Consider the following 24629-nt stretch of genomic DNA (forward strand, 5'->3'; position numbering starts at 1 on the left):
AAAAAAAAAAGGATATAATCATAGTAGTATCAACGAGATACACGCCTGTACTTGGTATCATTACAGTGGATGTCAGGTGTAGATCCACCCATGGCATTTGTTTACATTGTGACGGCGGTGAGCTATTGTATCCTCCTACGGTGTGTAGTGAAGCATGTTTAGATATTCCTCGTCCTCCAGTGATAATGCTACTTGTAAATTTGTATTATTATCAAGTAAACAAACAAAGACTCCTAATTAATTTTATTGAGGGAACTCTCCTGAAGGAATCAATAAAGTACTATCTATCCATTCATATTGTGTAATTTATCATTCTATCATTTTGTCAACATTATGGGGGACAAACTGTAAAAATGTATTATTAATCCACTTGTTTATTCACTGTTAGTATCTGCTTACTTTCTGTTTGAACATGTTCTATCTACACTTCTGTTAAAATGTAATAATCACTTATTCTTCTCTACTTTGATACTTGACATTAGTTTTGGATGATACCACACATTTAGGTATGGATCTGATACCAAGTAGTTTGAAGATCATACAATAAAATATAACACCTAATACACCAGTAATAATATGGTTAAAAAATACTGATGTAAAGGGTAGGTGTCGTGCTGTTTTCAGTTTCAACATGTTTTATCTGCACTTCTGTTAAAATGTAATAATCACTTATTCTTCTCTTCTTTGATACTTGACATTAGTTTTGGATGATACCACACATCTAGGTATGGATCATGTCGATACCAAGTAGTTACAGGATCATACATTGGTCATATTCAAAGTCCTCATGTGTCCAGGGACGTATTTACTGACTTTATAAGCATAGTATGAATTAAAAAAAAAAAAAAAAGGATATAATCACAGTAGTATCAACAAGATACACGCCTGTACTTGGTATCATTACAGTGGATGTCAGGTGTAGATCCACCCATGGCATTTGTTTACATTGTGACGGCGGTGAGCTATTGTATCCTCCTACGGTGTGTAGTGAAGCATGTTTAGGTATTCCTCGTCCTCCAGTGATAATGCTACTTGTAAATTTGTATTATTATCAAGTAAACAAACAAAGACTCCCAATTAGTCTGCTGAACTCTCCTGAAGGAATCAATAAAGTACTATCTATCTATCTATCTATCTATCTATCTATCTATCCATATTGTGTCATTTATATACCTATTATTTTGTCTACAGTGCATTATGAGGGACAAACTGTAAAAATGGACTATTAATCCACTTGTTCATTTACATATCTGCTTTTTTTGCTATTCCTCATCCTCCAGTGATAATTTAATAAAATAAAACATTGCAATTTTTAATACGCATAAGAATATTAAACTAAAACTTACTTTTTATTGTCTTTCAAATTTGAACTTTACAGCACAGATAAGAACAAAATTTCGTCACATAAGCTCATGGTAGTGCAGGATTTAAAAAAAAAAAAGCAATAAGGGGCATATATAATAAATAAATATATAGAAATAATATATAAATATATATATAAAATAAATAAATAAATGTTGCTGTACAGATAAATATATTGCACTTTTTCACATGCATCCACCTTTATGGATGTATGTTTTATTGTCTTTTTTTATTCCAGCGAGTTAATCCATTTTTGGGGGGAGTTGAGGGGATATTTCTTTGTCCTCTACCTTGAAAATATATTTGTATTAAATAGAGGCGTGACATATATCACTTTGCATGTAATGCTTTAGTATCAGTTTCACATTTAAAGTTATTTGCTGACATGAATGGACTATAAAGTCGTATTCTAAATTTGATGAGTTCCACCTGTATAATGTGACGACTGTGCAAAAATGTGGTTGGGGGGGGGGGGGCGTTTACGAGGCAAATTGTTGGGAGCTTTTAACCACAAACTTAGTCACTGCATGGTGATCGTTGCTGGCTGAGTCGTACTCTTCCCTGACGCAGTGAAAAACTCAGGGCGGATGTGACTTACAGCAACTACAGCCCGTCTCCAAACCGGTCAGAAAATGTCTTCGTGTTGAAGAGTTTGAATTTCCAGGAAAAACCCAGAATTTGGTTTGGAACTTGGGAAAGTGTTAGCTTGAATGTCCAGGATGAGTGGAGTGTGTTGATGTTGGAATGATTTGGATAGGTTGAAAAATGTGGGAATTGTGCACCTCCAAGTCCGAGTCCATGGTTCTCGCCCGGAAAAGGGTGGAGTGCCATCTCCGGGTTGGGGAGGAGACCCTGCCCCAAGTGGAGGAGTTCAAGTACCTAGGAGTCTTGTTCACGAGTGGGGGAAGAGTGGATCGTGAGATCGACATGCGGATCGGTGCGGCGTCTTCAGTAATGCGGACATTGTACCGATCCGTTGTGGTGAAGAAGGAGCTGAGCCGGAAGGCAAAGCTCTCAATTTACCGGTCGATCTACGTTCCCATCCTCACCTATGGTCATGAGCTTTGGGTCATGACCGAAAGGATAAGATCACGGGTACAAGCGGCCCAAATGAGTTTCCAGGTCTCTCCCTTAGAGATAGGGTGAGAAGCTCTGCCATCCGGGAGGAACTCAACGTAAAGCCGCTGCTCCTCCACATCGAGAGGAGCCAGATGAGGTGGTTCGGGCATCTGGTCAGGATGCCACCCGAACGCCTCCCTAGGGAGGTGTTTAGGGCACGTCCAACCGGTAGGAGGCCACGGGGAAGACCCAGGACACGTTGGGAAGACTATGTCTCCCGGCTGGCCTTGGAACGCCTCGGGATCCCCCGGGAAGAGCTAGACGAAGTGGCTGGGGAGAGGGAAGTCTGGGTTTCCCTGCTTAGGCTGTTGCCCCCGCGACCCGACCTCGGATAAGCGGAAGATGATGGATGGATGGATGTGCCAACTTTGAAAAATGTCCCATTCGTTTCAGTGGGGACTTCCTGGAAATTTGGGGAAAAGCGGGATTTAAACAAAAACAAAACGATTACGAGCATGAATGTCCTGAATTGGTTGGTGTTGGAATTGTTTAAATCGGTCAAGAAATGTCGAAGTAGTAACAGTTTTTGAATTGAAAAATTGTATTACGGAATTTTGAGAAAATCGTGAATTTTTCAAGTTTTTAAATCAACTTGTTTTTAGTCCTGGCTCAGAGGAATGTTTCGCCGGTGGAGCGCTTGAAACGGGTTGAAAAATGTGAAAGGAGTCATTGCTATCAGGCTTGCCCCTGACAGTTTGTCTGTTTTAGTTTTTCCCTCTACATTTGTCTTTGTTTCCTCTGTGTGTGTGTGTGTGTGTGTGTGTGTGTAGTGTTACCTGTCAGCGCTCTTATTTTGTCTCTTTCCTGTCTTTCTCCCTGGGCGCTGTTTACCCTCAGCTACGGCTGTTTGGCACCTGGCCACACCTGGTGTCAATCAGCTCGCTCCTATTTGAACCTGTTTTGTCCTCCAGTCAAGTGCTGGATTATTGTCATGTATTATCGCTCGTGTCGTGTATTTGCAGCGTAGCGGTAAGCTATATTTGTTAGATGTTTTTAGTTTACTGTTTTTTTGTTCCCTGCTTCCAGTTTGTTTTCATATTACAAGTACGACTTCTGTTTTCCTGCTAGCTTCCACGCTAGGCCCCTTTTTCGTTTTTGCTAGCTTCCATGCTGAGTTCCTTTTGTTTTCTAGCTCCCAAGCTAGCTCTCTTAGTTGGTTATCCACCTCGTGCGCACTTTTTGTTGTATCCCTTTTGTTTGTTCTTGTTTTAGTACTTATATTAAATCATGTTCGATCATTCAATCCCTGCCTCCTTCTCTGCATCTTGGGGTTCAACACAAACTAACTCTGACAATCGCACTAAAAAAGGTTGGAAAAAAAGTTGGGGAAAAAACAGGAAATTTTTGGAACATCGAAAAGTGGTTGTTTCAATTTCCAGGATGAGTGGAATGTGTTGAAGGTGAAATGGTTTGAAATAGGTTGAAAAATGTGGGAATTGTGCAACTTTGAAAAATGTTCCATTTGTTTCAATGGAGACTTCCTGAAAATTTGGGAAAAGCGGGATTTAAAAAACAAAACAAAAACGATTACGAGCATGAATGTCCTGAATTGGTTGGTGTTAAAATTGTTTAAATCGGTCAAGAAATGTTGAAGTTGTCAGACATGGACTTGGACTATGGCATATTTTGTTTTTACCAACGCAAAGGATGATTGGCACGAGCCGGGCGTGAACTTGAGTACATTTATTAGTATTCTAACAAAACTACACAAAGGGCGCGCACGAGGGCGGAAAACAAACTTGGCTAATGAAAAAAACAAAAGACTAGCATGAAAGCTACAAACTACAAACATGAAACACAAAAACACTTGCACTGAGGCATGAAAAAACCAAACTTGCACTGAGGCATGAATACAAAACTTACTTGACGTGGACAAAAACGAACAGCAAGGCATGAAGCAGATGAATGCGGGATGTGTAGGTACGTCGGTAGGTAAGGTAAAGTTGCCAGGGCGAAGACAGAAACAGAATGGCTTAAATAATGACTATGATAATGACTAGCAGGTGTGAGAACTGAGGACCGGGGCGTGACTTGGAGACAAGGTGGAAACTATGGAAACCAAGAAAACAAGGAAGTGAATGTCCAAAAAACCAAACATGACCAAACAAAACATGATATCCTGGGTGTGACAGGAGTATTAAGAGTTTTTGAATTGAAAAATGGTATTACGGAATTTCGAGAAAACTGGGAATTTTTCACGTTTTTAAACCAACTTGTTTTTTTTTTTCCTGACTAAGAGGAATGTTTTGACGGTGGAAAGCTTGAAACGGTAAATTTTCAAGTTCTTAAACTAACTAGTTTTTTTTTTTGTCCTGACTAAGAGGAAGGCTTTGACGTTGGAACGGTGGAAATGGGGTGAAAAATGTGAAAGGGGTTGTTGAATGAAAAAAGTTTAGAAAAAAAAAACAGGAATTCCTGGAAATGTGTTGATCGTGGAAACATTTTTGTTTGAATTTTCAGGATGAGTTGAATGTGCTTATGGGTGGAATGGATTGATTAGGTTGAAAAATTGACAATTTGTTTTGAAAGGGGGAAAATGTCCCTAAACACCGGGAATTTTTTAAAAATAATCATTGAAGTAGAGAACACAATTCCTGAACAGGCTGAATATTTTTGAAATTACAACGGTTTGAATCGGATGAAAAATGTGGGAGTTGTGGAACTTTGGAAAGCGTTGAAAAAATGTGAAAATGGTGGAAGTCTGAAAAATGGCCAATTCGGTTTTGAATGGGAAAAATGTCCCTAAAAACTGGGAATTGTAGGAAATCCGGGAATTTTTGTTGTTGTTGTTGTAATAATTGAAGTGGAGCACAAAATTCCTGAACAGGCTGAATATTTGTGAAATTAGAACGGTTTGAATTGGATGGAAAATGTGGGAAAAAATGCAGTCTACACATATCTCGTATGTGTGACTGCCATCTACTGAAAACAATTGGAAAAACGTCCCATTCATTTCAATGGGAATTTCATGAAAATTTGGGAGTTCCGGGAAAAAATTAAAACATTTTTTTGAAAATGATCAAAAATGTGAATGTTCTGAATGAGTTGAAATGTTTGGTGTTGGAATGTTTACGTCATCAACAGCAACCCGCACGTACTAAACGGAACATTTAAATAGACATTGGACAGGTATCGGTGGACACAAGTGATGTATTCACCCACTCGGACAGGATGTTTACCTGAGTCCACTGTTAGCGTCACAGCTGAAAGCGGTCATTGTTGGTTTGCACCACTTCAACCCGGGGATTGCATTCTAATCAAGTCCAGACCTGGGTCCTTGTGAATGTGCGCCCTGTGTCTGTGTGAAAAGGTAACGGGATTGAACCCTCGTTAAAGCTCGCAGTTTACCGAGGAACACACAGCCTTGTGCTTTTAACCCTGGAAACACCCTCCATAGACCACTACCGTGCGTAGTGCCACACCCTTCATAGACCACCACTGTGCTTAGTCCCACTTAGTAGTCTAAACCTGACACCTTTGTGTTCTCACAACATCCGATCTGGAGTTTCTTTGAAAGCTTTTCCAAGACTTTGTTTCGAGTCTTACTCTATATATGGTATGGTATGGTACCCCTTTATATGTCTTACCATTTTGTTCTTATTTGACTTGTTGTTTTGTTCCGCCTTACAAGAAAGGTCCAGTGGTCCAATCTGGAGTTTCTTTGAAAGATTTTCCCAAGACTTTGTTTCGATTCTTACTCTATAAATAGTATGGTATGGTACTCCTTTTATGTCTTACCATTTTGTTCTTATTTGACTTCTTGTTTTGTTCCGCCTTACAAGAAAGGTCCAGTGGTCCAATCTGGAGTTTCTTTGAAAGCTTTTCCCAAGACTTTGTTTCGAGTCTTACTCTATATTTGGTATAGTACCCCTTTTTATGTGGTACCATTTTGTTCTTATTTGACTTCTTGTTTTGTTCCGCCTTACAAGAAAGGTCCAGTGGCCCAATCTGGAGTTTCTTTTGAAAGCTTTTTCCAAGACTTTGTTTCGAGTCTTACTCTATATATGGTATGGTACCCCTTTATTTGACTTCTTGTTTTGTTCCGCCTTACAAGAAAGGTCCAGTAGTCCAATCTGGAGTTTCTTTGAAAGCTTTTTCCAAGACTTTGTTTCGAGTCTTACTCTATAAATGGTATGGTATGGTATGGTAGGGTACTCCTTATATGTCTTACTATTTTTTTCTTTTTTGACTACTTGTTGTTTTGTTCCGCCTTACAAGAAAGGTCCAGTGGTCCGATCTGGAGTTTCTTTGAAAGCTCTTTCCCAGACTTTGTTTCGAGTCTTACTCTATAAATGTTATGGTATGGTATGGTAGGGTACTCCTTATATGTCTTACTATTTTTTTCTTTTTTGACTACTTGTTGTTTTGTTCCGCCTTACAAGAAAGGTCCAGTGGTCCGATCTGGAGTTTCTTTGAAAGCTTTTCCCAAGACTTTGTTTCGAGTCTTACTCTATAAATGGTATGGTATGGTAGGGTACCCCTTATATGTCTTACTATTTTGTTCTTATTTGACTTTTTGTTGTTTTGTTCCGCCTTACAAGAAAGGTCCAGTGGTCCAATCTGGAGTTTCTTTGAAAGCTTTTTCCAAGACTTTGTTTCGAGTTTTACTCTATATATGGTATGGTATGGTATTGTACTCCTTGTATGTCTTACCATTTTGTTCTTATTTGACTTCTTGTTTTGTTCCGCCTTACAAGAAAGGTCCAGTGGTCCGATCTGGAGTTTCTTTGAAAGCTTTTTCCCAAGACTTTGTTTCGAGTCTTACTCTATAAATGGTATGGTAGGGTACTCCTTATATGTATTTCTATTTTGTTCATTTGACTTCTTGTTGTTTTGTTCCGCCTTACAAGAAAGGTCCAGTGGTCCAATCTGGAGTTTCTTTGAAAGCTTTTTCCAAGACTTTGTTTTGAGTTTTACTCTATGCATGGTAATGTATGGTATGGTACTCCTTATATGTCTTACCATTTTGTTCTTATTTGACTTCTTGTTGTTTTGTTCCGCCTTACAAGAAAGGTCCAGTGGTCCAATCTGGAGTTTCATTGAAAGATTTTCCCAAGACTTTGTTTCGATTCTTACTCTATAAATGGTATGGTATGGTATGGTACTCCTTATATGTCTTTCTATTTTGTTCTTATTTGACTTCTTGTTTTGTTCCGCCTTAGAAGAAAGGTCCAGTGGTCCAATCTGGAGTTTCTTTGAAAGCTTTTTCCAAGACTTTGTTTCGAGTCTTACTCTATATATGGTATGGTACCCCTTTATATGTCTTACCATTTTTTTCTTATTTGACTTCTTGTTTTGTTCCGCCTTACAAGAAAGGTCCAGTGGTCCATTCTGGAGTTTCTTTGAAAGCTTTTTCCAAGACTTTGTTTCGAGTCTTACTCTATATATGTTATGGTACCCCTTTATATGTCTTACCATTTTGTTCTTACTTGACTTCTTGTTTTGTTCCGCCTTACAAGAAAGGTCCAGTGGTCCGATCTGGAGTGTCTTTGAAAGCTTTTTCCAAGACTTTGTTTCGAGTCTTACTCTATATATGGTATGGTATGGTATGGTACCCCTTTATATGTCTTACCATTTTGTTCTTATTTGACTTCTAGTTTTGTTCCGCCTTACAAGAAAGGTCCAGTGGTCCAATCTGGAGTTTCTTTGAAAGCTTTTTCCAAGACTTTGTTTCGAGTTTTACTCTATATATGGTATGGTATGGTACTCCTTTTATGTCTTACCATTTTGTTCTTATTTGACTTCTTGTTTTGTTCCGCCTTACAAGAAAGGTCCAGTGGTCCAATCTGGAGTTTCTTTGAAAGCTTTTTCCAAGACTTTGTTTCAAGTTTTACTCTATATATGGTATGGTATGGTATGGTATGGTACCCCTTTATATGTCTTACCATTTTGTTCTTATTTGACTTCTTATTTTGTTCCGCCTTACAAGAAAGGTCAAGTGGTCCGATCTGGAGTTTCTTTGAAAGCATTTCCCAAGACTTTGTTTCTAGTCTTACTCTATAAATGGTATGGTATGGTATGGTATGGTACTCCCTTTGTCTTACTATTTTGTTCTTATTTGACTTCTTGTTGTTTTGTTCCACCTTACACAAAAGGTCCAGTGGTCTTTGTCCTATACAGAAAAGGTTCCGTCAGAACAGTAGACCAGGGACTTTCTACTACATTTCAAAATAAACCGGTCCTGTTGTTCCCTACAAATTAGGAAACGCTTGGTTCTGAACACTTTTATACCTCGGCTAGATTATGGAGACTTGGTTTTTTATAAATGCACCCGACACTTAAGAGTATTTTTCGGACTTCAAATCCTTTCATTTTCTTAAAAGATGGACAGTGCACCTTTTTACCCGGTGCGCCAAATGTACGGAATAACTCTGGTTGTGCTTACCGACCTCGAAGCAATTTTATACATGATCCATAGTGTAATAAGTGTGACCAGTAGATGGCAGTCACACATAAGAGATATGTGTAGACTGCAATATGATAGCAGTCACACATAAGAGATACGTGTAGACTGCAATATGATGGCGGTCACACATAAGAGATACGTGTAGACTGCAATATGATGGCAGTCACACATAAGAGATACGTGTAGACTGCAATATGGTGTTAGTCACACATAAGAGATACGTGTAGACTGCAATATGATGGCAGTCACACATAAGAGATACGTGTAGACTGCAATATGATGGCAGTCACACATAAGAGATACGTGTAGACTGCAATATGATGGCAGTCACACATAAGAGATAGGTGTAGACTGCAATATGATGGCAGTCACACATAAGAGATACGTGTAGACTGCAATATGATGGCAGTCACACATAAGAGATACGTGTAGACTGCAATATGATGGCAGTCACACATAAGAGATACGTGTAGACTGCAATATGATGGCAGTCACACATAAGAGATACGTGTAGACTGCAATATGATGGCAGTCACACATAAGAGATACGTGTAGACTGCAATATGATGGCAGTCACACATAAGAGATACGTGTAGACTGCAATATGATGGCGGTCACACATAAGAGATACGTGTAGACTGCAATATGACTCAGGTAAACAACACCAACATTTTATATGTTCCATTGAAAATATAGAACATTACACACGGCGCTCAAAAATCTTTGAAATGTTTTAGTAGGACTTTGGTAAGCTATGAAGCCACACCCCTTAATGGATTGTACTGTGCTTCAACAAAGGAGTATTATTATGCTGTGTGTATAAGGTAAGACGTTATCTGGTGTTTATGCAAAATAAACTTTTCTTATCTTCTGATACCTGCTGATCTGTTTTTGGGATCTGCATAATGTCAGGATTCGTGGCTCGGATCATGTTTTGTTTAGTTATTTTGGACTCCTTTTAGTTTCTGTTTTGTGCACCTCTGGGTTTGTTTCGGTTTCCATGGGTAACCTACTCAGTGGCCTAGTGGTTAGAGTGTCCGCCCTGAGGTGGGTAGGTTGTGAGTTCAAACCCCGGCCGAGTCATACCAAAGACTATAAAAAAATGGGAGCCATTACCTCCCTGCTTGGCACTCAGCATCAAGGCTTGGAATTGGGGGTGAAATCACCAAAAATTAATCCCGGGCGCGGCCAATGCTGCTGCTCACTGCTCCCCTCACCTCCCAGGGGGTGATCAAGGGGGTTGGGTCAGACTCAGAGGACAAATTTCACCACACCTGGTGTGTGTGTGTTACAACTTTTTAATTAACTACACCTGACATCCACTGTAATGATACCAAGTACGGCGTGGCGCGGTTGGCTGAGTGGCCGTGTCAGCAACCTGAGGGTTCCTGGTTCAATCCCCACCTTCTACCAACCTCGTCATATCCGTTGTCCTTGAGCAAGACACTTCACACTTGCTCCTGATGGGTCGTGGTTAGGGCCTTGCATGGCAGCTCCCTCCATCAGTGTGTATGAATGGGTGAATGTGGAAGTAGTGTCAAAGCGCTTTGAGTACCTTGGAGGTAGAAAAGTGCGATACGAGTATAACCCATTTATCATTTACAGAGGCGTATCTGGTCGATACTACTATGATTACCGTATTTCCTTGAATTGCCGCCGGGGCGCTAATTAATTTAAAACCTCTTCTCACTCCGGCGCTTACATGCGGTAAATTTAGGCCTGCGCTTATAAATTTGAGTGTGATGTAAGGATACCATCATGAAAAGCACATTTAATAAAAATAACTTTATTATGGTCTTCCCTTTACTTATAAATGAAGTCCATGTGAAGTGAAGTGAATTATATTTATATAGCGCTTTTCTCTAGTGACTCAAAGCGCTTTACATAGTGAAACCCAATATCTAAGTTACATTTAAACCAGTGTGGGTGGCACTGGGAGCAGGTGGGTAAAGTGTCTTGCCCAAGGACACAGCGGCAGTGACTAGGATGGCGGAAGCGGGAATCGAACCTGCAACCCTCAAGTTGCTGGCACGGCTGCTCTACCAGCCGAGCTATACCGCCCCATGTGCAGCTCCTTCTGATCAAAAGCATCGATAACTTGTTTATAGAAGTCTTCCTTATCTTTCTTCAGTTTTTTAAAAGTCTCTCTGTCTAGATGGAGATCTTCCTTTATTACCTCCTGCTTGGATTGAAAGTCCAGTTTAGAAAACTGCTTTATTTTAGATATGTAATCCTCCATGTTAAAAGTGCAAGCGAGAGGAAAAAATAAACGATCGCTGCTTGTTGTCACTTCTTCTGCAGCCGAGTAGTCGCAAGAAGGATCCCTAGCGCCCTCTACCACCAGGAGGCGGGAGTCATTTAATGACTCATATTTGACACACGCAGCTACGGTATATTAAAAAAAACATAGCTGCTTACTGTTCTTTTTAGCATATTCAATAGCTTGGACCTTAAATCCTACTGAATAGCTCTTAATCTTCTTCCCTATATGCGATTTCAAATGATTGAAATCAGCCTCCTCCAGGTGAAGTGTCACTCGCGACGTGACGAGTTTGACCCGGTGGAAATTCTTGGGATATGCTAATTATTTGGCTAAATTCTAGATATGCGCTACTAAAAATGATATTTTGCGAAACGAGTTTGACCCGGCAGTAATTCAAGTCAGGTGCATACTATATACCCGGCGGCAATTCAAGGAAATAGGGTACATCCATATTTTTTGGGGAGGATTTGATACATTTTTGTTTCAAATATGCAAAAAAAAAAGAGCGAGCCTGATCCAAGACAGTGCTTAACAGCCATTATAACGAAAATGAAAACAAAGGAGAATAAAAAACGATAGAAAAATAAACGAAATGAGCAATGGACATTTTTTTTTTTTTTTTTTTTTTTTTTTTTTTTACATATTTGAAAAGGAGTGAGAAGAAGATTACACTTACACTTTATCGTCACAAAATCTTTTTTTTTTTTTGTCGGGATAAGCTCCACCTCCTGTGGGGAATGGATAAGTGTTCAAATCATGGGTGTCAAACTCCGGCCCGCGGGCCACATTTGGCCCGCTGTGTATTTTCATTTGGCCCTTGAGGAAAAAATCTAATTAACATTAGAGCTGGCTCGCCGGTATTATAGAGCGGCGGTGTCGCTGTAACACCGCATTCACCGCTAATACTCATACTTGCTAACCCCCCCACCCCCCGATTTTCCAAGGAGACTCCCAAATTTCAGTGCCCCTCACGAAAATCACAGGGGGGCAACCATTCTCCCAAATTTCTCCCGATTCCCACCTGGACAAGAATATTGGGGGCGTGCCTTAAAGGCACTGCCTCAAGCGTCCTCTAAAACCTTTCGTCATGTCCGCTTTTCCTACGTAAAAACAGCGTGCCGGCCTAGTCACATGATATATGTGGCTTTTACACACACACACACGCTAATGCAATGCAATTTTGGTCAACAGCCATACAGGTCACACTGAGGGTGGCCGTATAAACAACTTTAAGACTGTTACAAATATGCGCCGCACTGTGAACCAACACTGAACAAGAATGACAAGCAAATTTCGGGAGAACATCCGCACTGTAACACAACACATCTTTTTTTTTTTTTTTTTTCCCCCCTTGGCCTCAGTCTGCACCCCCACTCCAGGGCCCAGGCTAAGACCGATTATTTATTTTTTATTTTATTTTATTCTTCTATTCTTTTCTCCCCCCCACCCCCCTCCCTGTTTACCTGTATGTCATCTTTTTTGTAAGGGGCGCTGGAAGCCGGCAGACCCGTCAGCGATCCTGTTCTGTCTCCCTGTAATGTTTGTCTGATCTTGAATGGGATTGTGCTGAAAATTTTAATTTTCCTGAAGGAACTCTCCTGACAATAAATAAAGTAAATAAATGATAAATGGGTTGTACTTGTATAGCGCTTTTCTACCTTCAAGGTACTCAAAGCGCTTTGACACTACTTCCACATTCACACACACATTCACACACTGATGGAGGGAGCTGCCATGCAAGGCGCCAACCAGCACCCATCAGGAGCAAGGGTGAAGTGTCTTGCTCAGGACACAACGGACATGACGAGGTTGGTTCTAGGTGGGATTTGAACCAGTGACCCTCGGGTTGCACACGGCCACTCTCCCACTGCGCCATGCCGTCCCTGTACTATCTAATCTAATTACTATGATTAGATAGTACTATAAGTACTATCTAATCTAATCTAATCTAACAGAAAAAATACCCAAATATCCCTTGCAGCACTACCTCTTCCTGGACGCTACAATATAAAAAATGATTATTAGCCTGTGGGAAAATTTTATTTTGATATTTACCTGAGAAGGCTGCAAATAGAGAAGAGAAAATTTTATTATATATGCCATTTGTATTTTTAAATTATTATTATTATTTGAAACTCCATTTTGCATGTCACTATAAAGTTATATAAGCCTCGCTTGTTCAATATTCAATGCAAAACTTGTTTTGGGTCTCTATTAAAAGGTTAATTTGTTTAAAATTTTGGCCCACTCTGTATTTGAGTTTGACACCCCTGCTTTAAATGGATGTTTTATGCAAGAATTTTTTTTTAAGCTTCACGTAAAAGATATGCTAGGAATCGCCTCCCCCTCTTTTTCGGTGTCTATTTTTAGAAAAGTCTGTTGGCTAGTTATATAACTCCTAACCATCAGTAGAGAATTGAGTCAGTATTTCCGTGTGCAATATTCCAACAATTCACTCCCTTTTTTTTTTCCACTTGTGTGGATTTCAACCAACACATTTTTTTCCTACAGTTCCCTGAACACACCAGCAGAAATCCGTTGCTTGTGGTACACAACAGCAGCGGCTCACCCACTAATCCTGGCACATGCAGGCGGGTGAAGCCCCCCCGAGCTGCTCTTCTCCTCTCTGCAGTCAGAAGCGCTCTCTAAACGCTTATTACCATTCATGACGGAGGTGGAACATGCGCTCATCTGTCATTTCCCGCGCTATTCTGGGCTGACCTGCCCGCCGCTGTTGTAACCTTTTAGCGGTAGATTCTGCGACGTGAGGAAGTGAAACCTCGGCTTTGTCAGCCACTTGAGTGATCCAGAGTTCGTAAAAAAAACGGCCACGGCCTTCTCAAACACACTTTGGAAATTATTCGGAACATCCCACAGGTGAACGGGCTACTTGGGGAACAGGTGATTGGCTTTAAAAGCAGCTTCCGTGAAATGCTCAGTCGTTCACAAACAAGGACGGGGGCGAGGGTCGCCACTTTGTCAACAAACGCCTGAGCAAATTTTTAAAGAAAAACATTTCCCAAGCAAGGAATTTAGGGATTTCACCATCTACGCTCCGTATTATCATCAAAAGGTTCAGAAAATGTAGAGAAATCAATGATATTATGCACCTTGGATCCCTCTGGCGCTACTGCATCAAAAAGCCACATCAGTGTGTAAAAGATATCACCACATGGGCTCAGGAACACTTCAGAAAACCACTGTCAGTACTTACAGTTGGTCGCTGCATCTGTAAGTGCAAGTTAAAACTCTAAAACCATTTATCAACAACACCCAGCAACCCTGCCAGCTTCACTGGACCCGAGATAATCTAAGATGGACTGATGCAAAGTGGAAAAGTGTTTTATGTTCTGACGAGTCCACATTTCAAATTGTTTGGCGCAGTGGGAGAGTGGCCGTGCGCAACCCGAGGGTCCCTGGTTCAAATCCCACCTAGTACCAACCTCGTCACGTCCGTTGTGTCCTGAGCAAGACACTTCACCCTTGCTCCTGATGGGTGCTGGTTGGCGCCTTGCATGGCAGCTCCCTCCATCAGTGTGTGAATGGGTGAATGTGGAAGTAGTGTCAAAGCGCTTTGAGAACCTTGAAGGTAGAAAAGCACCATACAAGTACAACCCATTTTTGGAAACTGTGGACGTGGTGTCCTCCGGACCAAAGAGGAAAAGAACCATCCGGATTGTTAAAGGTGCAAAGTGTAGAAGTCAGCATGTGTGATGGTATGGGGGTGTATTAGTGGCCAAGGCATGGGTAACTTACACATCTGTGAAGGCACCATTAATGCTGAAAGGTACATACAGGTTTTGGAGCAACATATGTTACCAACCAAGCAACATCATCATGGACGCCCCTGCTTATTTCAGCAAGACAATGCCAAGCCACATTCTGCCCGTGTTAGAACAGGCCGTGGAGCACACTGGAAACAATATTCAAACATGCCCACAATGACTTCCTGTTTAGTGACAGTTAGCTTCAAAATAAAAGCATGGTTGTGAATTCTTCCACAACGACAAACAAAATGCATCTTTTTTATCCGAAGGTTGTATCCTAAGCTTGTATCCTAAGGTTTGACCCTAAGGTCGTGTCCTAAGGTTGTATCCTAAGGTTGTATACTAAGGTTGTGTCCTAAGCTTTGACCCTAAGGTCGTGTCCTAAGGTTGTTTCCTAAGGTTGTGTCCTAAGGTTGTATCCTAAGGTTGTATACTAAGGTTGTGTCCTAAGGTTTTATCCTAAGGTCGTATCCTAAGGTTGTGCCCTAAGCTTCTATCCAAAGCTTGTATCCTAAGGTTGTATCCTATGGTTGTATCCTAAGGTCTTATCCTAAGGCCGTATCCTGAGGTCTTATCCCAAGGTTTTATCCTAAGGTTGTATCCTAAGGTTTTATCCTAAGTTCTTATCCTAAGGTTGTATCCTAAGGGTGTGTCCTAAGGTTTTATCCTAAGACCGTATCCTAAGGTCTTATCCTAAGTTCTTATCCTAAGGTTGTATCCTAAGGTCTTATCCTAAGTTCTTATCCTAAGGTTGTATCCTAAGGTATTATCCTAAGGTTGTATCCTAAAATTGTATCCTAAGGTTGTATCCTAAGGTTGTATCCTAAAGTTGTATCCTAAGGTTGTATCCGAAGGTTGTATCCTCAGGTCCTATCCTAAGGTCTTATTCTAAGTTGTTTTCCTAAGATTGTATCCTAAGGTTTTATCCCAAGGTTATATCCCGAAGTTTTATTCCAAGGTTTTATCCCAAGGTTGTATCCTAAGGTTGTATCATAAGGTCGTATCCTAATGTCTTTTCCTAAGGTTGTATCCTAAGGTTGTATCCTAAGGTCATATCCCAAGGTTGTATCCTAAGGTCTTATCCTAAGGTTGTATCCTAAGGTCTTATCCTAAGGTTATGTCCTAAGGCGGTATCCTAAGGTCTTATCCCAAGGTTGTACCCTAAGGTTGTATCATAAGGTCGTATCCTAATGTCTTTTCCTAAGGTTGTATCCTAAGGTTGTATCCTAAGGTCATATCCCAAGGTTGTATCCTAAGGTCTTATCCTAAGGTTGTATCCTAAGGTCTTATCCTAAGGTTATGTCCTAAGGTTGTATCCTAAGGTCTTATCCCAAGGTTGTACCCTAAGGTTGTATCATAAGGTCGTATCCTAATGTCTTTTCCTAAGGTTGTATCCTAAGGTTGTATCCTAAGGTCATATCCCAAGGTTGTATCCTAAGGTCTTATCCTAAGGTTGTATCCTAAGGTCTTATCCTAAGGTTATGTCCTAAGGTCGTATCCTAAGGTCATATCCCAAGGTTGTATCCTAAGGTCTTATCCTAAGGTTGTATCCTAAGGTCTTATCCTAAGGTTATGTCCTAAGGTTGTATCCTAAGGTCTTATCCCAAGGTTGTACCCTAAGGTTGTATCATAAGGTCTTATCCTAAGGTTATGTCCTAAGGTCGTATCCTAAGGTCATATCCCAAGGTTGTATCCTAAGGTCTTATCCTAAGGTTGTATCCTAAGGTCTTATCCTAAGGTTATGTCCTAAGGTTGTATCCTAAGGTCTTATCCCAAGGTTGTACCCTAAGGTTGTATCATAAGGTCGTATCCTAATGTCTTTTCCTAAGGTTGTATCCTAAGGTTGTATCCTAAGGTCATATCCCAAGGTTGTATCCTAAGGTCTTATCCTAAGGTTGTATCCTAAGGTCTTATCCTAAGGTTATGTCCTAAGGTCGTATCCTAAGGTCATATCCCAAGGTTGTATCCTAAGGTCTTATCCTAAGGTTGTATCCTAAGGTCTTATCCTAAGGTTATGTCCTAAGGTTGTATCCTAAGGTCTTATCCCAAGGTTGTACCCTAAGGTTGTATCATAAGGTCGTATCCTAATGTCTTATTCCAAGGTTTTATCCCAAGGTTGTATCATAAGGTTGTATCCTAAGGTCGTATCCCAAGGTCATATCCCAAGGTTGTATCCTAAGGTTGTATCCTAAGCTCTTATCCTAAGGTTGTATCCTAAGGTCTTATCCTAAGGTTATGTCCTAAGGTTGTGTCCTAAGGTTTTATCCTAAGGTTGTATCCTAAGGCGGTATCCTAAGGTCTTATCCCAAGGTTGTACCCTAAGGTTGTATCATAAGGTCGTATCCTAATGTCTTTTCCTAAGGTTGTATCCTAAGGTTGTATCCTAAGGTCTTATCCCAAGGTTTTATCCCAAGGTTTTATCCCAAGGTTGTATCCTAAGGTTGTATCCTAAAGTCGTAACCTGAGGTCTTATCCCAAGGTTTTATCCCAAGGTTGTATCCTAAGTTTTTTTTTCCTAAGGTTGTATTTTGACTATTGAACAACTTAAGCTGTACATCAAGCAAGAATGGGAAATAATTCCACTTCAAAAATGTGTCTCCTCAGTTCCCAAACCTTTACTGAGTGTTGTTCAAAGGAAAGGCCATGTAACACAGGTGGTAAAATGCTACCTACATCGGTTTGGTATGTCCGCGAAGGACCTGTATGTGGCCCCGGGTGAAGTAAGCTTGGATGTAAACAAAGTTTACCTGCTGAAATAACATTTTTGTGTTTGTGTTGTTCCTCTTCCAGTGAACAGAGCATCTGCCAGGCCCGGGCCGCTGTCATGGTCTACGACGACGCCAATAAGAAGTGGGTTCCGGCGGGAGGTTCCACCGGCTTCAGCAGAGTCCACATCTACCACCACACAGGAAGCAACGCCTTCCGTGTAGTCGGGCGCAAGATCCAAGATCATCAGGTGGGTGGATCCTAGGTAAAATGGGCAGGACCATGATACTTGGGGGTGTTGCGCTCCGACCAGATGTTCCGCCAAGGGAATTTAAGTTGGTGGTCAATCCCAAATTCTTTTGACGACACATACGCTGAGTTTAAATGATCACCCAGAACAGAATAGGTATTTTGCAATTTATTCCAAAGCTTTGGGGAGACCAACCTAAAAAACAACACATTTGAATCGCGTCGCCTAGTTGATCTGAAAACCTTACGGAAGCGCTGTCTTCCGGAACGAATACACATGTCTATTGTCCTCCTTATATATATGTATATATATATATATACATATATATATATATATATATATATATATATATGCCTAAAGTATTTGGCCACCTGCCTTTACTCCCATATGAAGTTGAAGTGCCATCCCATTCCTAACCCATAGGGTTCGATATGACCTTTTGCAGCTATTACAGCTTCAACTCTTCTGGGAAGGCTGTCCACAAGGTTGTGTTTGTAGGAATTTTCCACCATTCATCCCAAAGGTGTTCTATCGGGTTCAGGTCAGGACTCTGTGCAGGCCAGTCAAGTTCATCCACACTAGACTCTGTCATCCATGTCTTTATGGACCTGGCTTTGTGCACTGGTGCACAGTCATGTTGGAAGAGGAAGGGACCCCGCTCCAAACTGTTCCCTCAAGGTTGGGAGCAGGGAATTGTCCAAAATGTTTTGGTATCCTGGAGCATTCAGAATTCCTTTCACTGGAACTAAGGGGGCCAAACCCAGCTCATGAAAAACAACCCCACACCATAATCAAATGCTTTTGGCTATATATATATACATATATATATATATATATATATATATATATATATATATATATATATATATATTTGTGTGAGTGTTAGTGTACATGAAACATATGTTTATTATCGTTATTTAGTCCTTAAATACAATTTTGAACATACTAGACAACTTGTCTTTTAGTAGTAAGTAAAGAAAGACTCCTAATTAGTCTGCAGTAACATATTGTGTCATTTATCCATTTTGTCTACATTATGAAGGACAAACTGTAAAAAATATATTACTAATGCACTTGTTAATTTGCTATTAATATCTGCTTATTTTCAGTTTGAACATGTTCTATCTACACTTCTGTTAAAATGTAATAATCACTTATTCTTCTCTTCTTTGATACTTGAAATTAGTTTTGGATGATACCACACATTTAGGTATGGATCCGATACCAAGTAGTTCCAGGATCATACAATAAAATACAGTACCAAATAAACCAATAATAATATGGTTAAGAAATACTGATGTAAAGGGTAGGTGTCACGTTGTTTTCTGTTTGAACATGTTCTATCTACACTTCTGTTAAAATGTAATAATCACTTATTCTTCTCTTCTTTGATACTTGACATTAGTTTTGGATGATACCACACATTTAGGTATGGATCCGATACCAAGTAGTTCCAGGATCATACAATAAAATACAGTACCAAATAAACCAATAATAATATGGTTAAGAAATACTGATGTAAAGGGTAGGTGTCACGTTGTTTTCTGTTTGAACATGTTCTATCTACACTTCTGTTAAAATGTAATAATCACTTATTCTTCTCTTCTTTGATACTTGACATTAGTTTTGGATGATACCACACATTTAGGTATGGATCCGATACCAAGTAGGTCCAGGATCATACAATAAAATACAATACCAAATAAACCAATAATAAAATGGTTAAGAAATATGGATATAAAGGGTAGGTGTCACACTGTTTTCTGTTTGAACATGTTCTATCTACACTTCTGTTAAAATGTAATAATCACTTATTCTTCTCTTCTTTGATACTTGACATTAGTTTTGGATGATACCACACATTTAGGTATGGATCCGATACCAAGTAGTTACAGGATCATACACATTCAAAGTCTTCATGTGTCCAGGGACGTATTTACTGACTTTATAAACATAATATTTTTTTTTTAAACAAAAGAACATTTTGTGATGCTAAATAATATCGGTGTAATCATAGTAGCATCGACGAGATACGCTCCTGTACTTGGTATCATTACAGTGGATGTCAGGTGTAGATCCACCCATGGCGTTTGTTTACATTGTGACGCCGGTGAGCTGTGGTATCCTCCTGAAAGATGTTTAGCTATTCCTCGTCCTCCAGTGATAATACTACTTGTAAGAAACTTACTTTATTTGTCGCCATGGAGACCAGGATTAGTGATTCAAAAGTAGCTAAAACACTGTGTATGCATGTTAGCTGCTAGCATGCTAACCATGCCTTAAAGCAGCTCTTCCTGAGTGTGTTTCAGTGTTATAACTTCACCTTTATCTTGACTTTTTACACCAAAATGCGTCCATTCTCCCTTTTTTTGTCTACACACTGTGTCTGCTTGTAAGTACTCGGTGTGTGTGCGCTGCCCAACATGCTCTTCTACTCCTAAAACCAGCAATGTCGCCGTGTGATGACAAAGCGCTGTCATGCCCGTTAAAAAAAAATAAATAAAAAAAGGTACTTTTTAGAGGCGGTATAGTACTGAATAAGAGTGGTACTACACTAGTACCGGTGTACCTAGATTACACTAATTGTTTTTGTCACCTATGACTTACATTGTTTGGCTTTTAGCATCTTTTAACGTGCAAAAAGCATCAAAGTGGCCGCCACATATTTTCTTCTGACTAAATGCGGTCCGCGCTGGAAAAAGTTTGCACCCCCCCCTGCTGTGCATGATGCTGTTTCTAATCAGGAAATATCATGGATGGCGCTTGCCTCACCCACCTACATTTTCAAAAAAAACAAAAAAACATGTCGGCGCTCCAAAACCTTTTCTCTCCTGTCATGACCGAGTCGTCCTTCTGGCTGACGAAGTGGACGTCGTCAGCATTTCCATGGCAGCTGATGTCCGGCTGCACATGAACTTGCTGCGCACGCACTCGGCTGCCAAGTCCTCGCTGCACACGCGCGGCGCCGCTGGGGACGATGGGCGATACGTGTAGAGCACATGTGTCAAACTCAAGGCCCGGGGGCCAGATGTGGCCCGCCAATTTATTTTATTTGGCCCAGGAAAGTGTTATGTTTACAGGAGGGAGTTGTGACGGCACAGAACCATAAGGGGGCAATATTGCTCTATGCATTTATCATATATAAACAATATAGTATACTAAATAGGGCTAAGGTCCTGATTAGTCAGGGTTCAATCCCGGGCTCGGGATCTTTCTGTGTGGGGTTTGCATGTCCTCCCCGTGAATGCGTGGGTTCCCTCCGGGTACTCCGGCTTCCTCCCACCTCCAAAGACATGCACCTGGGGATAGGTTGATTGGCAACACTAAATTGGCCCTAGTGTGTGAATGTGAGTGTGAATGTTGTCTGTCTGTCTGCGACTTGTCCAGGGTGTACACCGCCTTCCGCCCGATTGTAGCTGAGATAGGCACCAGCGCAAACCCCGTGACCCCAAAGGGAATAAGCTGTAGAAAATGGATGGGATGGAGTATACTAAATAAAGAACAATATATTTAATTAGTGTGAAGTGAAGTGAAGTATATTTATATAGCGCTTTTCTCTAGTGACTCAAAGCGCTTTACATAGTGAAACCCAATATCTAAGTTACATTTAAACCAGTGTGGGTGGCACTGGGAGCAGGTGGGTAAAGTGCCTTGCCCAAGGACACAACGGCAGTGACTAGAATGGCGGAAGCGGGAATCGAACCTGCAACCCTCAAGTTGCTGGCACGGCCACTCTACCAACCGAGCGAGCTATGCCGCCCCCAGCGATGGCAGGACCGACTTTTGCTGGTGTTTCCTGCCTTTACCCATTCAACAGATCTTTACCTTCACATTACCTACCTTCCCTGCATCCTGGGGTCACACTGGGGCTTCTTTCTGTCACCCATACACGCTGGTGCTTCCTGCCATCACCCAGACAACATATCTTTACCCGCACATTACCTACCTTCTCTGCATTGTGTGATCACGCTGGTGCTTCCTGCTTTTAAGCGGCCATCTTGAGACGGCAGCAGCAGCAGCGCAGCAGTTCTTCGAAGGCTCGTAAAATCAAAACCGGAGCAGTTAGAAAAACTCTTTCGTCAACTTTTAATCAGAAGGGTTCAATCTCTCTCTTGTGGTAGTTTCAAACCGACATAACAAATGCACTCAGAGGAGATAATGTTTGAAAAAAGCTGACTGGTTTTTACAAAACTGTTGTTTTGAAGGGGTAATTGCCAACTTCCTGTTGATTTTTGCTGAAGGATGTCAATGAAGAAAATGTAGGTCTAAGTGAGACCTACATGGACGTTTTTGTTTCATGTCTCTACGACATTCTTACCGGAAGTTTTGTCTGTTTTTTCTTCCCAAGAGCAGTTTTGCCTGTGTTTTATTCCTAGGGGGCGCTAGAGCGCAATTTTGAGTTTTGGGTGTTTTTTTTTTTTTTATTAGATTGCAATTTTCACCAGTCCGGATATGCGTGTCCAGTTTGGTGAGTTTTGAAGCATTTTAAGGGGGTCAAATTACAGCTCAAAGAGGCAAAAAATATATTTTTTTAGGAAACTTCTGTTTTGAAGGGGTTCCTGTTGATTTTTGCTTAAGGATGTCAATGTAGGTCTAAGTGAGACCTACATAGAGGTTTTTGTTTCATGTCTCTACAATATTCCTAACGGATGTTTCAAGCAGTTTTGTCTGTGTTTTTTCCTAGGGGGCGCTAGAGCGCAATGTTGAGTCTATTTTTCATGTTTTATTTATTACATGGCAATTTTCACCAGTCCTGATGTGTGTGTCAAATATGGTGAGTTTTGAAGCATGTTAAGGGGGTCACTTTACAGCTCAAAGAGGCGGCGGAATAATAAAGAATAATAAAACCTTAGAAATACAATAGGGTCCTCTGTCCCAAAGGGACAGTCGGTCCCTAATTAAACAACAAAGGAATGGAGTGTGACAAAACCCAAAGGGTGTATGGTGTAAGACTCTGTATAGGACTTAACTACTGAGTGGTACCAGAGTGATGAGTGGGGAAGCGGATAAATCCACTGCGGGAGGACAACAAGGACGTTAGACATCGGAACAAGGAAGTCACTGGCGGGGAGCCAGTATACTGGATAGAAGCCTGACAAGGGGGATGCTTACTAGAGTACAGAAGTTCTGACGAGGATCCTTGGGTTCACTGGTCTAAATGCAGCTCGCCCTCATCAGTCCCAGGTGTGTTGATTGCTGATCGCCCACATGCCTGCAAGGCCAGCGTGAGTAGGGGTGTGTCTCGGCGTGGAGGTGCTGGCAGACCCAGCTGCCGGAGAAAAGCTGGTTCGAGCCCAAATGCTGGTTCGAGCCCGCGCCGTGACAGAAAGCCTGGAAATAATATGTATGAATAAAGTGTGTAAATCCATCCATTTTCTGAATGTTAGCACTGAGAATGATATTTACCCGACTGATGTCTGGTACAAACACTTACCTTCTCTCGTGCCTCACCAGGTGGTGATCAACTGTGCCATTCCCAAAGGACTGAAGTACAACCAGGCCACTCAGACCTTCCACCAGTGGCGGGATGCCCGGCAGGTTTATGGACTGAACTTTGGCAGCAAGGAGGACGCCAACGTGTTTGCCAGTGCCATGATGCACGCCCTGGAGGTGCTCAACTCCCAGGAAACTGGTGAGTCCTCAAACATGCTTGCTTCTGTGCGCTGACACAGCACATGGAGTACAGTACATGTAGAACATAGTAGTACATGTACAGCACATGTAGAACATAGTAGTACATGTACAGTACATGTAGAACATAGTAGTACATGTACAGTACATGTAGAACTTTCGAGTCGGACAGCCGTGTTCAAGCTGCTCCAATGATTGTGTGGTATTTTTACATAAGATGCCTATATATGTATGTGTGTGTATACGTGTGTATGTATGTGTGTATAGGTGTATGAATGTGTATGCATCTGTATGTGTGCACATATATGTGTGTATGTATATATATGTATATACGTGTCTAAGTATGTGTGTATAAGTGTGTGTAAATTTGTGTATATGTATGCATATGTAAATGCGTATGTACAGTATAAGTGTATATGTATGTGTATATATGTATATATGTGTCTATGTATGTGTAAATATGTAAATATGTGTTTATGTATGTGTATATATGTGTAAATGTGTCTATGTATGTGTGTATATGTATATATGTGTCTATGTATGTGTGTATAAGTGTGTGTAAATTTGTGTATATGTATGCATATGTAAATGCGTATGTACAATATGTGTATGTGTATATATGTAAATATGTCTATGTATGCATATATGTGTCTATGTATATGTGTATGTGTATATATGTGTCTATGTATGTGTATATATGTAAATATGTATGTGCATATATGTGTCTGTATGTGTATATGTATATATGTGTCAATGTATGTTTATATATGTGTAAATGTGTCTATGTATGTGTGTATATGTATGTGTCTATATATGTGTAAATGTGTCTATGTATGTGTCTATGTATATGTGTATATGTATATATGTGTCTATGTATGTGTATATGTATATATGTGTCTATGTATGTGTTTATGTATATATGTGTCTATGTATGTGTATATATGTAAATATGTCTATGTATGCATATATGTGTCTATGTATATGTGTATGTGTATATATGTGTCTATGTATGTGTATATATGTGTCTATGTATGTGCATATATGTGTCTGTATGTGTATATGTATATATGTGTCTATGTATGTTTATATATGTGTAAATGTGTATATGTATGTGTCTATATATGT

General features: G+C 40.5%; 1 protein-coding gene across 4 annotated transcripts in view; it reads left to right on the forward strand.

Moving 5' to 3' along the window:
- The window catches only part of enah (ENAH actin regulator), a 152449-nt gene that overhangs the window by 60265 nt on the left and 67555 nt on the right, over positions 1–24629 (forward strand). For all 4 annotated transcript variants that reach the window (XM_061894129.1, XM_061894128.1, XM_061894127.1 and 1 more), the window contains exons 2-3: positions 17708–17873; positions 23328–23505. In XM_061894129.1, the coding sequence (XP_061750113.1) occupies positions 17708–17873; positions 23328–23505 (344 nt within the window). The remainder of the gene's footprint in view (positions 1–17707; positions 17874–23327; positions 23506–24629) is intronic.

The sequence above is a fragment of the Nerophis ophidion genome, linkage group LG03 (genome assembly GCF_033978795.1).
Source record: "Nerophis ophidion isolate RoL-2023_Sa linkage group LG03, RoL_Noph_v1.0, whole genome shotgun sequence".
Classification (NCBI taxonomy): Eukaryota; Metazoa; Chordata; class Actinopteri; order Syngnathiformes; family Syngnathidae; genus Nerophis; species Nerophis ophidion.